The sequence below is a fragment of the Procambarus clarkii genome, chromosome 51 (assembly GCF_040958095.1).
Source record: "Procambarus clarkii isolate CNS0578487 chromosome 51, FALCON_Pclarkii_2.0, whole genome shotgun sequence".
NCBI classification, from domain to species: Eukaryota; Metazoa; Arthropoda; class Malacostraca; order Decapoda; family Cambaridae; genus Procambarus; species Procambarus clarkii.
The window spans coordinates 9316605-9329288 of record NC_091200.1 but is presented as its reverse complement, the minus strand read 5'-3'; the positions used below and the strand labels follow the sequence as shown (position 1 = coordinate 9329288).

General features: G+C 43.3%; 1 protein-coding gene across 45 annotated transcripts in view; it reads left to right on the top strand.

Moving 5' to 3' along the window:
• The window catches only part of shot (dystonin-like protein short stop), a 629765-nt gene that overhangs the window by 537670 nt on the left and 79411 nt on the right, over nucleotides 1-12684 (top strand). For all 45 annotated transcript variants that reach the window (XR_011222655.1, XM_069303987.1, XM_069303980.1 and 42 more), the window contains 2 exons: nucleotides 960-1053; nucleotides 4017-4123. Coding sequence is in view for 44 of the 45 variants with exons in the window: in XM_069303987.1 (XP_069160088.1) it covers nucleotides 960-1053; nucleotides 4017-4123 (201 nt within the window). In the remaining variant the exon portion in view is untranslated. The remainder of the gene's footprint in view (nucleotides 1-959; nucleotides 1054-4016; nucleotides 4124-12684) is intronic.

Sequence of the window (12684 nt, the reverse complement as noted above, 5' to 3'; positions counted from 1 at the left end):
CCACTAAATGTACAAACATTGTTAGAGAGTAGCAAACGTGGCGTTCGTAGCCTTGGTGTAGGAGTGTTTTGGGGTCGGGGTTATTGCAAATGGTATCTAAAGACTACAGCTCGCCATACACTACAAGAGTAAGAAAACTACAAACTTGCTCATGAACTCGCAAACACCACATTGAACTCCTTTAAAAAGAGACTAGTCTCTATGCTGCTCAATATACAAGCAGGATGTCATCTTTTCCTAGGTACTTGACATTAATGCACTTACAACAAGGCCCCATCAAAGATTACATTATTTCTACATACAACCAGACCATCGCCAGATATCCTGACCAACACTATCAAGATAATCGACAGGGACAACGGCAAAGGTTTAGACAGCCGAATTACTACACATTATATTTGCTCGTCCAACAAATATGTATAAGGCAGGCAGCTTATACTTTGATACATCCATCAACAAGTCAACTGGAAATTTTAGCGAAGTAGTTATACTACCGGAGCCAACCGATGAGAACGCAGGGAAAAAGTATGCAGTCAAGGGGCCTGGGTAACGCCACTCATCACACCTGCAAAATATATTGTCACCTGCCAATTTGTATTAATTTTCCCTACGCCTCTAAAGATTCTAAAGAGCGCCTCGGCGAAACGCGTCCTTCAGTGACACACACATGGGACCAGGACAGTTGTAAGCTAATCTTTTCAACTTCCTTCCCAAGTGAAAAAGCACTGATTTAGCCCTTTAGGGTTAGACGGAAAAACGTCATATTAGCATAATTTTCGGTAGCTATTTAGTGTTCATTTGCAAGAGGTACAGGTAAGACTAATATACGTAATTTTACCACAAGCGGCGAGCTTGGTGTTGACTGGCTGTGATGCGGGTGGGTGTATGCGGGGGTCGGGGCTTGGGCGTAGGCCTACCATGAGAGCAGTAATGTAGGGTATTTTTGTTGTCTTCCCCAGGAACGTGAGCAAGCCAGCCTCGCTAAACCGCGACCGTCTTGACGAACAGCTGAGGGAACACCGCCAGCTCCACGCAGACATCATGTCCCACCAGGTACTTGTCCTCACCTTTGTTTTCTTATCCTTTATGTACCCCCATATATGCCTTCACCGCGTACCTCTGCCAGGCTTGCTGGGTACTGTGCTCTAGTGTACCGCGACTCACGCTGCCTCCTGTGTGCTCCTGCTGCCCGACACGGACCTAGCAGCGTCTTCACTTATTTTGGTCTCTCGGAACGATCTCTATGGCAGCTTAGAACGTTGTCGCGCCGTTCCCGAGTGACCACCACCCTCTTAGTGTTCTCCCTAGTACTCTATCTTTGCTCCTTGCTGCTTCATCAAATTACTTTTAACTCACCAGTATTGTGTACTTCTCCACCCAACTACTGTACCAGAGTTGTGTCTGGTGTTTAGTACCCGCCTGCTCTCATCACCCCGCTTTACCATATATTTCTATAGTCTCTGAATAACAAGGTTAAGACGCTTTTATTTATTATTGTGCCTGACCCCTCGGGTAGACACATTCCTCACGGCAGCACCCAAATGTCAAAGGATCCACTAGCCCCGTGCCGGTGTCTCGTCTTCAGTGTCACGTGTACTAGCGCAAGTGGACTACTGACAACCGCCAAAATCACAGTTTTGTGTAACGTTATCATGTGCGACTTGAGTGGAGCGAGGGGGGGCGGCTGTAAACTAATTTGCATACCGGAAACGTTGGTATGCGGGGCAGCAGGAGCTAAGGACACAAGCCAGGCAGAGACTGGCTCCTGCGCCCACTTCACCTCAGCTTAACCCTGACCTACTTCCGGGTCACGAGCACGTACTTAAAGCAGCCACCTTCCTTCTCTGAGTTGTATTCCCCCAAATTATCCCAACCTTGCCCTCCCCCGGTGTACCCCTTCCCACGACCACTCTCTCCGGCCTTACCCAATGACCCGTAAACCTCTGTACTTGTGTGTAGTCTGTAGCTTAGTGCTTTGTGATGCCAACCTTTACCCTTGTACCCGACGCTTCTTTAATTGTCCATAATCACTGCCCCGTAGAATATCTCTCATTTTATTAACCCGTAAATGAATAGACTAACTACCTACTTGAATGGTTTATATTCTTGCCTTGCCTCCTCCCTTTCACTGTGCTCGTTTTTGCACTACAAAGGAAGTACGTGTATGTTTTCATATGTTCTTGTCTGAGGCGCTCTTCTTTGACTTGGCCAGGATAACCCCCCCCCCCTCACGCTTATCAGCACCGAGTATGGTCCACATTTAAGTCAAGCCTCCACCCTTCCCTCATTCCCAGTACTTGAAGAGCCTTCTTGGCCCTTTGTTATGGAACCTCTACTTTAACGCTTTACTACTAATTCCTGAAGCTCAGGGACTACACTCTAACCTTTACATGTGTAAAAGTAGAAATACCAAATGCTAGGAGGCTCATTAATCACAACTTGCAGCAATATCTACCAGAGGAAGACGATGGCAGGTCACTTGCTACAACGCTGGCGGTTGTGATAACTAGACGTCATGATGTTGCTAAGGCAACCGGTGTACAAATGAGTGGAAAAAACTAGTGTTTAGTGACGAAATTGTCATCTTGGGAATGAAGTCTTGACTCTTCAATGGCCATGAAAAGTCACGTGCTTTACCTAGCAAGTAAGGCAACCAAGAAACTTAATTGTCTTAAGGCGAATATCATACCATCTTGACGGCAAGGGCTGCAAAACTGAGGTCCAAGTTCACTCCCATCTTAAGTGCGCACCACTTCAGGATGGCCTGCCCCCCCCCCTCCCTGTTTATCATAATTTTAGACAAGGTGGAGAACCGTGCCAGAGGACTCGAGGCTTGACCCGTTCTGGATGGACTGGTCAGCGCGTCACAACCTTCAACACTTCAAAAATATCAGTGGAATTACTTCAAGTCAAATGTTGTCAATGTTCCCCATCTTTCTCAACTTTACTGATGATCACACAACAAGGCGCTCAGCAGTCAACAACCTTATGCTGGCTGTGCCTTTCTCAAGAGCTTCACTCTATCAGCGATGAACAAATCCACAAGGGCCGTGATGAGGATTGGAACCTACGTCCAGGATGATCCCAGACGCGCCTTAGTCGATTGTGCCACGACAGGGTCAGAAGAATTGCAACCTGGAGTGCTGCTGCCCTCACACGGATCCCGCAGCCTCTCCGAGACACAAGTGTATTGACTGTCAGCGATCATTCATTCTTAGGCTGACCCGCATTTAGAAAAAGTTTGTTCAACTTGTACATACTCTTGAAATCAAGACTAATCAAGTGAAGACTTACCTTGAGGTTACCGTGAGGTGCTTCCGGGACTTAGCGTCCCCGCGGCCCGGTCGTCGACCAGGCCTCCTGGTTGCTGGACTGATCAACCAGGCTGTTAGACGCGGCTGCCTTCCTGAGCACATAGTTGGCTTCTAACTCGTCCTGTTCCATACTTGATTATTACCTAGCATAGAATTTGTTATTCATAATGGTTAATACATAAAAGGCTCGCCAAAATTCTGTTTCCAGGAACATTCTTCAGATAAGCTGACATAGGATAAAAACTCTTAGCTTGCAGTTTCATTAGGAACTTCAACACGGTTCCGTATAAACCCTAGTCTTGATTAAAAATAATTATAATAATACCCGATCTCTTCTATAAGTGCTGTAGCCTTAGTTGTCTTTGACAAGACCAAGGCAGTAAGAGTTAAGACATCACACCAGATCTCCGATATTGATGGAAAATAGTCTCTATAAATGTATATGAAATAAGTGAAAGAAAGGTTCAAGTTCAAGTATGTTTATTGAGATAAGCAAGAAATACATTTCAAAGGGATAGAGTAGCTTAGGCTATTTCTACCCCCCCTTAAAGAAAGGTAACGGCAGGCCAGAAGTGCATATCTATATAAGGTTAAGTGTGGCGGTGTGTAAGGAATGAGGCGGTGTTGCGCGCCCTTGTATGCCCGCGCGTGTAAACATTGAGTGTGGTGAGTGACCCGGTGGTGTTCCCTTTCCTCCCACAGGCATCAGTGGTCCAGATCAACGACTCTGCCGAGGCTCTGCTCTCCTCCGCCTCCAACGTCAGGGTCGCCAAGAAAATAGAGACCAAACTGAGGGAGCTCAACACAAAGTGAGTACACCTTGTCATGTACTTTCCCTACTCCTAAAATGTTTTTGTATAGTTTTCACTTGTCGGAAGTGGTGGGCTCTGCGTTCAGCACTGTGTTGGTGAGTATTATCAACGTGGCTTTATTTGCAAGTGTTCATCCACTTAGCGTGTTCATCCACTTAGTGTTCATCCACTTAGCGTGTTAATGATCACCGAAGTGGAGTATTCGAGTATTACATCCTTTACAGGTATTTGTTAAACAATTAGAGATGATGATGCTGTACTGTTAGCTATCGTTGAAGCACATATATGGTGTATGTGGGGTACAACTTACTAGAAAAGGGAGCCCATGACATATTTAAGGGTTTATTAACATGATGACCAAACGGCACACCAGAAAATGGAGACGACGTTTCGGTCCATCCTGGACCATTATAAAGTCGATTGTGATGGGAGGGAGATTGATAAAGCCACCCAAGAGTGGGACCGGGGTGGTAGTTGATCTAGACTACTCAGAACGAAATGTCCGTGTAGCACGGGGTATAGTGAGCCCGTGGAAATATGAATAAGAGGAGAAATGAAAAGAAAACAAGAAAAAGGGGATAGGCTTATGTCAGGTCACGTTTGTTAGGAATGTTAGAGTATTTGAGTATGTACTGTGGAAGGGAAGAGCCACCAACAAAGCCACAAGGACCTTAGTCGTGGCTTTGTTGGTGTTGACTCTTCCCTTGTACAGTACACACTCAAATGCTCTAACATTTCTAACAAACGTGACCTGACATAACTCTTCCATTTTTTTTGTTTACTTTATCTTCATATTCTTACCTATACCATTCTTCCTGCACCCCATTATTACACCCATCCCATTGGTACATTTCTTCCTGTAATTGTATTTCACCTTACTCTTACCTTCTTCTAGGAATTACCTTCTAACCTGCTCCTCGCCTCACTCTTGTCTTAATGCCCGTGCCTCCCTCTCTCCCATTACCATAGGATTACGGGCTCACCATAGCCCGTGCTACTTACACCATTTTGTCCAGAGTAACTGAATCTAAAACATCAATAATCTCGCTCCCACATTATCTCCTGGAATGTGAAGCAACCAACAACGTTTGTTGTTGTTTAAGATTCAGCTACTGGGAACTAAGTTCCAAGTGGCACGGGCTATGGTGAGCCCGTGATGGACTTACCTGGCACAGGAGCGGGGCTGAAACTTGGCCAACGACCTTAGAAGAGCTTTAAAGAGTCCCTAAATCTTCCAGTAACCACCCTGAAGCCATCAACACGCTTCTGGTCACAAGAGGTGTCCAGCAGTAAGTCTCATAAATACCGTCAAGCAGTATCCTCCCCCGCGATAGCACCCACATAGTAAGGATTGATGATTTAAAAGCAAGCTCAGCACACAGTATATCCGTTCACGACCAAAGATCACATTCACTTAAAAAAATCTAGCGTTTGCGGGCTATTCAGGCCCGTGCTACCTCTTGGGTGGCTTAATTTTCATAAATCAATCAATCTCGCTCCCGTCACAATCGATTTGATAATGGTCCAAGACGGACCTAAACGACGTCGTCTCTTCATCTTCTGGTGTGTGGTGTGGTGGTCATATCTTCAGCCACGTTATTGTGACTCATCGTCTTTATCAATATATATACCACGTAGGTGTTTAGCGTCGCTCTGCTCTTGGTCGCTAGGGGGACAATTACATTATCATTTGTAACAATTTATCAGATACCTTTAATTATGTTAACTATACACTATCAATTATTTTAGGTTGTGTAAATATTGAAAACCTGGGGAAAATTGGTTTGAAAGTACATTTGATGTGTTGGGAATAAAACATTGATATTTTGAGTGGGTTGTGGATGACATGACCCCAAAGCATAGGGTGTAAAGTGAGACGCTGGCCAGACACTGAATACAGTATGTACCCAGGGAGCCACACGTCGACCTCTCCTCCACTCCTAATACTTCACGTGATGACGGCGGCTTCAACTTAATTCTGATTGGGATATTCAGCAGGCGTAGCAACGATGGGTATAATGATTGTCTCTGTAATTAGTAACACAAGGTTGTTCTTGCGGGAGAGAGAGATCAAACCAGCTACGTGTCCATTCGTTCCGGGGGTGGTGTACAGGTGTGGGGATGGTGCAGGTGTAGGGATGGTACAGGTGTAAGGCGCGTGAGGGGGCGGGGGGAACTAACCTACGTACGTGTGTGTGTGTGTGTGTGTGTGTGTGTGTGTGTGTGTGTGTGTGTGTGTGTTCACCTATTTGTGTGTGTGGTGAGTGAAACAGCAGGTCTGGCGGTGCACCTCACACGACTCATCGTCATGGATATTTTTAGTCACAGGTGATTAACTGTACGAAGAGGTTGGGTAGTTGAGCGTTTGTGTAAGGCCAGGTAGGACAGGCCACCTGATACTGGCCCTCACGGGGAGCCTCCACGCCGGAGTTACCTGTGGGTAGTGTCATAACGCTGCCCACACAACCACTACGCCAGAACAATACACAGAGTAATTAATATTGTGTTTATTAGTTGCCGTAAAAATAATAGCATCGCCTCTGTTTTCATTCAGTCCGTCCTCATAATTTTGCAAGCGTCAAATTTGAAGTGGTTTTTTGCCTAAGCAGAAGCTTGGCAACTATACTGACTCTCAGAACCCGAGAAAGCACCAATATTGCAATGCTTTTAATTTCATTAATCCATTATTTAGTTATGCATGGTTGAGGGTCACAATTAGAGTGCAGTAAGTGTTATGACAGAAGCATTTTCTGAAAACTGGTCTTAGTTATACAGTAGGATGGAGTTGTACATTAGGATCCTTACATTGCGAGTGTGAAAAGATTAGACATGCGCTCACGTCATCATTCCTATCACTCACTGTCACAAAAACGCAATAGGTATAACATCGTCAGTAGACGGGGGCATACAGCTGGAGCTGGCTTCGCCATAGTGAGGGATAGGTAAGCACGTGTTGGGGTATTATACAAACATCACCTACAGTGTTGGATGAGAAGGCGCGTGGCAATAGTGTTGTCAGAGGCCAGCTGGCCAAGCGTCTCCTAGTCACGTAATATTAGCCGGGTCGGTGACGGATGGCGCGGGACGGCCTGGCGCGTGTTTACCCAGCCGGTCCTAGCCGGCCGCCCCCACCCATGACTGTCGTCTCCGCATTCCTTGATGGGACTCTACTCCCTCCCCATCAAGGTATGATGAGTAGAATAGTCGTAATAATAGTCTACTTCTACTCACCAAGTCCGACCCGGGGCCAGGTTTGACTTGTAAGAGATTGGTCCAACAGGCTGTTGCTTGGAACGGCCCGCAGACCCATGTATCCACTATAGCTTGGTCGTGCACTTCTTGAAGAAAAATTGAACGGAATTTTGAGTTATCAAATTGGTCCCTTAAAAGTGTAATTAGAAGAGAACACAAGGATTAATTTGAAGAAAGCAGAACAGTGCAAACTGGAATTAGCAGGTCCATTGTTTATCACAATAAAATGTGTGAAGTAAAATATGTGTATGGGGCAAGCAGCAACATCAGCAGACTAACAGATGTTGTCACAACTCGAATAAGACTTGGCTACAAGTATCTCTGGCAGTTGGGCTTGTATAGGGATCTAGATGATGTAAAGTGCGTGGACAAAGACAGGGACGCACACTTAAGCATTATATATTGGACTAATAAAATTGAGCCATTTAGATATAGATGTAAACTCACGTTGTATGAAATGGCAAACCATATTATTACTAAGGGTAAAATACCTGAAATCCTTGCAGTGTATCCATGTATCGCCTCCAGTAGATAAACGACACATGAGATTAAGAAACAAGTAGTGTATTGTGAAAACTAATAATAACAAACAGCAGCTCCATTATGACTAATATTTTCATAGCTTAAACAATTGTGTATTAACGAGAAGGCCTATTATGATTTATCAAATGGGTTTATCCCATTTGATTATTACAACACATTATCAAATTATCAGACAATAATTAACTGTAAATACATAGCTCTTGAAATAGAACAGTCTTTGTAACTAGCTGACAATGTAATTATAAGGTGTGAAGGATAGTTGAAATTATTAATGTAATAATCTCCGATGAGGTCTGATAAAGACCTTTTGTGCCCTCTGTAATGCTTTTTTTTTGCGCTACCGCTCACAGGATGAGTATGGGGTGCACAATAAACTACAATAAAATTGTTGCCATCCCTCCCAACCATGGCCACCCCCACCCACCAGGCAGGGGTGGCCATGGTTACCTTCAAATCTTGAAGCTGTCCCGTTTTCTCTGGAGAGTTTTCAAGTTTTCTCTGAGTTTCTAGTGGATAGGAACTAGAAACCGCCCAATAGAAACAACATTCATCGTACTTGTTTGGTGTGTGCCATGATGAGGATGAGTGAGTGGATGTTGTGTAGGGTGGTGATGGTGTAGTGGCCATGATTGGGAGTGGTGCCTGGTGGGTGGGTGTGGCCATGATTGGGGGTGGTTTTTTTTTTTTTTTTTTTTTTTTTTTTTTTTTTTTTTTTTTTTTTTTTTTTTTTTTTTTTTTTTTTTATTATTTTCTACCACAGACGTGGCCACACATTTACAATGCTAACCAACATATATACATTTTCTTCTGTCCTCCATGGACAGGGTTAGAGAAGTGTTAAACATACAGTTCAAGGGTTTATTGAACACTCAACCACAGAAGGTGATTCGGTGCTTTTAAAATGCTAAGCTAACCTACATACGTAAATACAAAGATACACAGATTTACGTACGCCCTACATAAAGTATTAGATGTGTCTTTTACATAGTGTCATTAATGTACATTCACAAAGGTGAAATGTAATTCTGATCAGCTTCCATATTTGCTTTATACCCATACATATACATACACACACACACACACACACATACATATATACACACATACATGCATTCACATACATTTGTCTCATTTACCCTGACAGGGTGAGGTAGCTGATAAAGAAACTAGTGTGCAATTAAGCACTTAATCACTGAAGGTGATGAAGGTGCTTTTACAAGCTCAGGTTATATAGTTACATCACATACATACATTGTATGATTGATACATTACATGGTCAATTTTGGATACAAGTCCAATATATCATCAAGTGTTCCAGTACTCATATAGTAACTACAGAGTTCAGCATACCTTAGCCCAGGAGGGCGAAAGTCAGTCAGTATGGGACATTCTACAATATAATGTTCAAGAGAGTGCATGTTTTCTCTTTCACAAAGTTGACACATTGTGTACTCGACATTTGGGTTTTGAGAAAGCTGCCAGATACGTCTATATCCCAGGCGTATTCTGGCCACTATAACATCACATTGCCGGGTTCTTGTTCTATTAGTCCCATATGTGAATGTCTCCTCACGATATCTATCATAATATTTAATGCTACAACTTTCAGGTCTTTGAGAATTTGTTAGGTCGGTGAGATTTTCATTAGATATTTGTTTAAGTATTCTCTTTGTCACTGCTAATGAAACACCCATATCAATTTCTACCACTGGTTTTCTGCAAGCTGACTTAGCAAGCATATCAACAGTGTCATGCCTTGAGATGCCAACATGTGATGGTATCCATAGGAATTTAATCTCAAATCTGTTTTCTTTGGCAGCTAAAACATTCATTCGAATATCACTGACTATTTTCTGGGTGTCACTACTATGTGCGTTCAATGCCAGGAGTGCACTCTGCGAGTCACAGTATATAAGTCCACTGCCTTTGTCTTTTAAAAATTCAGTGGCAAGGTATATGCCTGCAAGTTCGGTTTGAGTTGTACTTGCCCAGTCATTGACGCGCTTCATTGCTGTATGTACGAGAGAAGATTGTTCATATATGTTACATGCACATCCGGTACATCGTCCACCTTCTTCTACAGAGCCGTCGGTATAGCACTGATAAACATCGTTACCCATACTCTGAGTACTTTCAGTGATGCTTTTCAGTGTTAACTGTTTTAACAATGTAGTGTGCACACTATCTTTCTTGGGCGCATTTACAAAATCAACTGATAGATCCCAGTTATCCCATGGAGTAATTGGCTGATTAATCATTAGTCGAGTTGGGTACATATTTAATATTTTGATGGAGTTGGCTACCTTGTAGAACCAATATACATAATCAGATTTCGTTCTTCTTCTATAGACCTCAGGTGAGTGCAGCATATTAGAAAGTTTAGCTTGAAACTTCATGTGTTGTCTAGATCTACTCAATGCCTTCACGCCGAAAACTGTGCTAATAGACAAGATTCTCTCACTTATGGTAGGTAATTTTAACTCTGCTCTCATGTTAACTATTCTCGTGGACTTTGGAGCCCCAAGGATGAGACGCATAGCTTCATTTTGCAAGGTTTCAAGAGATTTCAGCTCTTTGTCAGTATACAGTGTGAGATGTAGAGCATTGTAGTCAATCACAGAGCGTATAAATGATACATAAAACATTCTAGCAAGTCTCACGTTAAGCCCATGATTGACACCAACAAGGACCCGCAAGGGCTTTAATCTCTCCCAAAGTCTCCTCTTGAGAGAAGAAAGGTACCCAGGGTCGTTAATGGGGACACCAAGGTATCTGTAAGACTCGCAGTTCTCAAGTGCTCGCCCATCTATATGATAATTGGGTGGTGGAATACCACATGGAATGAGGGCACGAGTTTTCTGTACAGAGATAAGGAGGCCACATTCCTCAGCTCTAGTAGCAAAAGCGTCGAGCAGAACTTGCATTCTAGGCTCGGTGGCAGCCTGTAAACATATATCATCAGCATAACAAATGACAGTGTCTTCATTATTAGTTGGAAGATCTTTAATAAGTTTATGCATCAGAACGTTGAACAATAAGGGACTGAGGACCCCTCCTTGTGGAGTTCCCAGTTCAAAGTGTTTGCTCTCTGTGCTTTTAACACCATTAAACAAAACATATGCTGTTCGATTAGACAAATAGCCCTTTATCCATTTCAGTAATTTTCCTTGTATTCCCAGCTCGGCAAGCTGTTCCAGTATGATTCCTCTGTTTGCTGTATCAAAAGCTGCTGCTAGGTCGATGAAGACTGTTTGGGGGGAAGCTTCAATATGTGCGAAGTACTCAGCAAAACAGTGTTGTGTACTGAGCCCAGGCATAAATCCAAACAGTTGGGGTGACAGGTGTCCCTGTATACGATACATGAGTCGGTTAAGAACAATACGTTCAAGCACTTTACAAACACACGATGTTAAAGATATGGGTCTATAATTATCTGAGTGTGGTTTGGGGATAGGAACAATGACACTCTTTGTCCAAGCATCCGGTAATACTCCTTCACGTAAACTCATTCTGTACAACACTAATAGTGGATTACCTGGTACGTGTGAGACTAATCTCAGAAGACTGTAAGTAATACCATCCTCTCCAGGAGCAGTTGATTTTCCCATCTTTAGTGCATGATTTAATTCCCATTCAGTTACATCATTAAGGTCCGACACGTCGATAGCTGTACAGGCAAGATTAATGGTTCGTTGTCTGTTGGGGCGTGTGTCATCAAGTTTGTGCTGTATGTTAATTGGGAGTGAGTCGTAGCTCGATGTTATTGCCCATTGATCAAGGAGAATGTTTGCTTGTTCTAGTGGGCTGTGGTGCAGCGGTTTGGTTGGGCTGCTTCTAGAGATTTTCCGTATCTTTTCCCAAACTTCAACAAGTGTTGTTTGCTCATTTATACTTTGTAGGAACTCTTCCCAATGTTTATTACGTATGACGTTGCTCATGTCTCTCACCTCTCTATTTGCAACTAGAAATGCATGCAGGTCACCTTGTGCTTTGGTTCGTTTGTACGCATCTCCAAGTTGCTTTACTCGTTCATGTTCTTTAACAAATACGGGGTCAAGGACCCACTTGGGTGGTGGCAGGTGTTGCCCACTTCTGCTAGGCTTACGACCTGTTCCCCAACACACCCATGTGTCGTAGTAGGTAGTAATCGTATCAACGAGATCTCTGGAGAAGGCTTCTACATTCGTTATTGTGTAATCTTGATACCATTTTGATATACAATTAATAAAGTGGTCATGCAAGCCATATGGAATATTCATTTTCCGTCTCTGATGTCTATTAGGTACATCACACTGCACCTCATAGGAAGCAGAAACTGCATAGTGATCACTAACCAAGTGATTTACCAACGAACATTCCATCCTATCTTGCACAAGGTTTCTACCCATTACATAATCAAGTCTGCCTCCCATTAAATGAGTTTGGGTATCCGTAGTATACACGGTTAATCTGTTGTCATAAACATATTTGATAAATTTGCATCCATTATCGTTGTTAGTACTGTCTCCCAGCGTAATATGTCTAGCATTAAAATCTCCCATGTATATTGTCCCATGATTGTCTAGATCTGGGAACAATGTTACATTGAGTTTCTGGCTTCTGGCATATACGTTGAGGAATGAAAAGTGGCCTGCTGTAGTTTGTACATGAAAGTGATGGTACTGTGTGTGTACATTGTGTGACGTGCTCACAAGAATGTGCGGTAAATCACTTCTGACGTAAGTTAATAGGCCTGTGGCGTTACTGTTATTATAGGATGCATA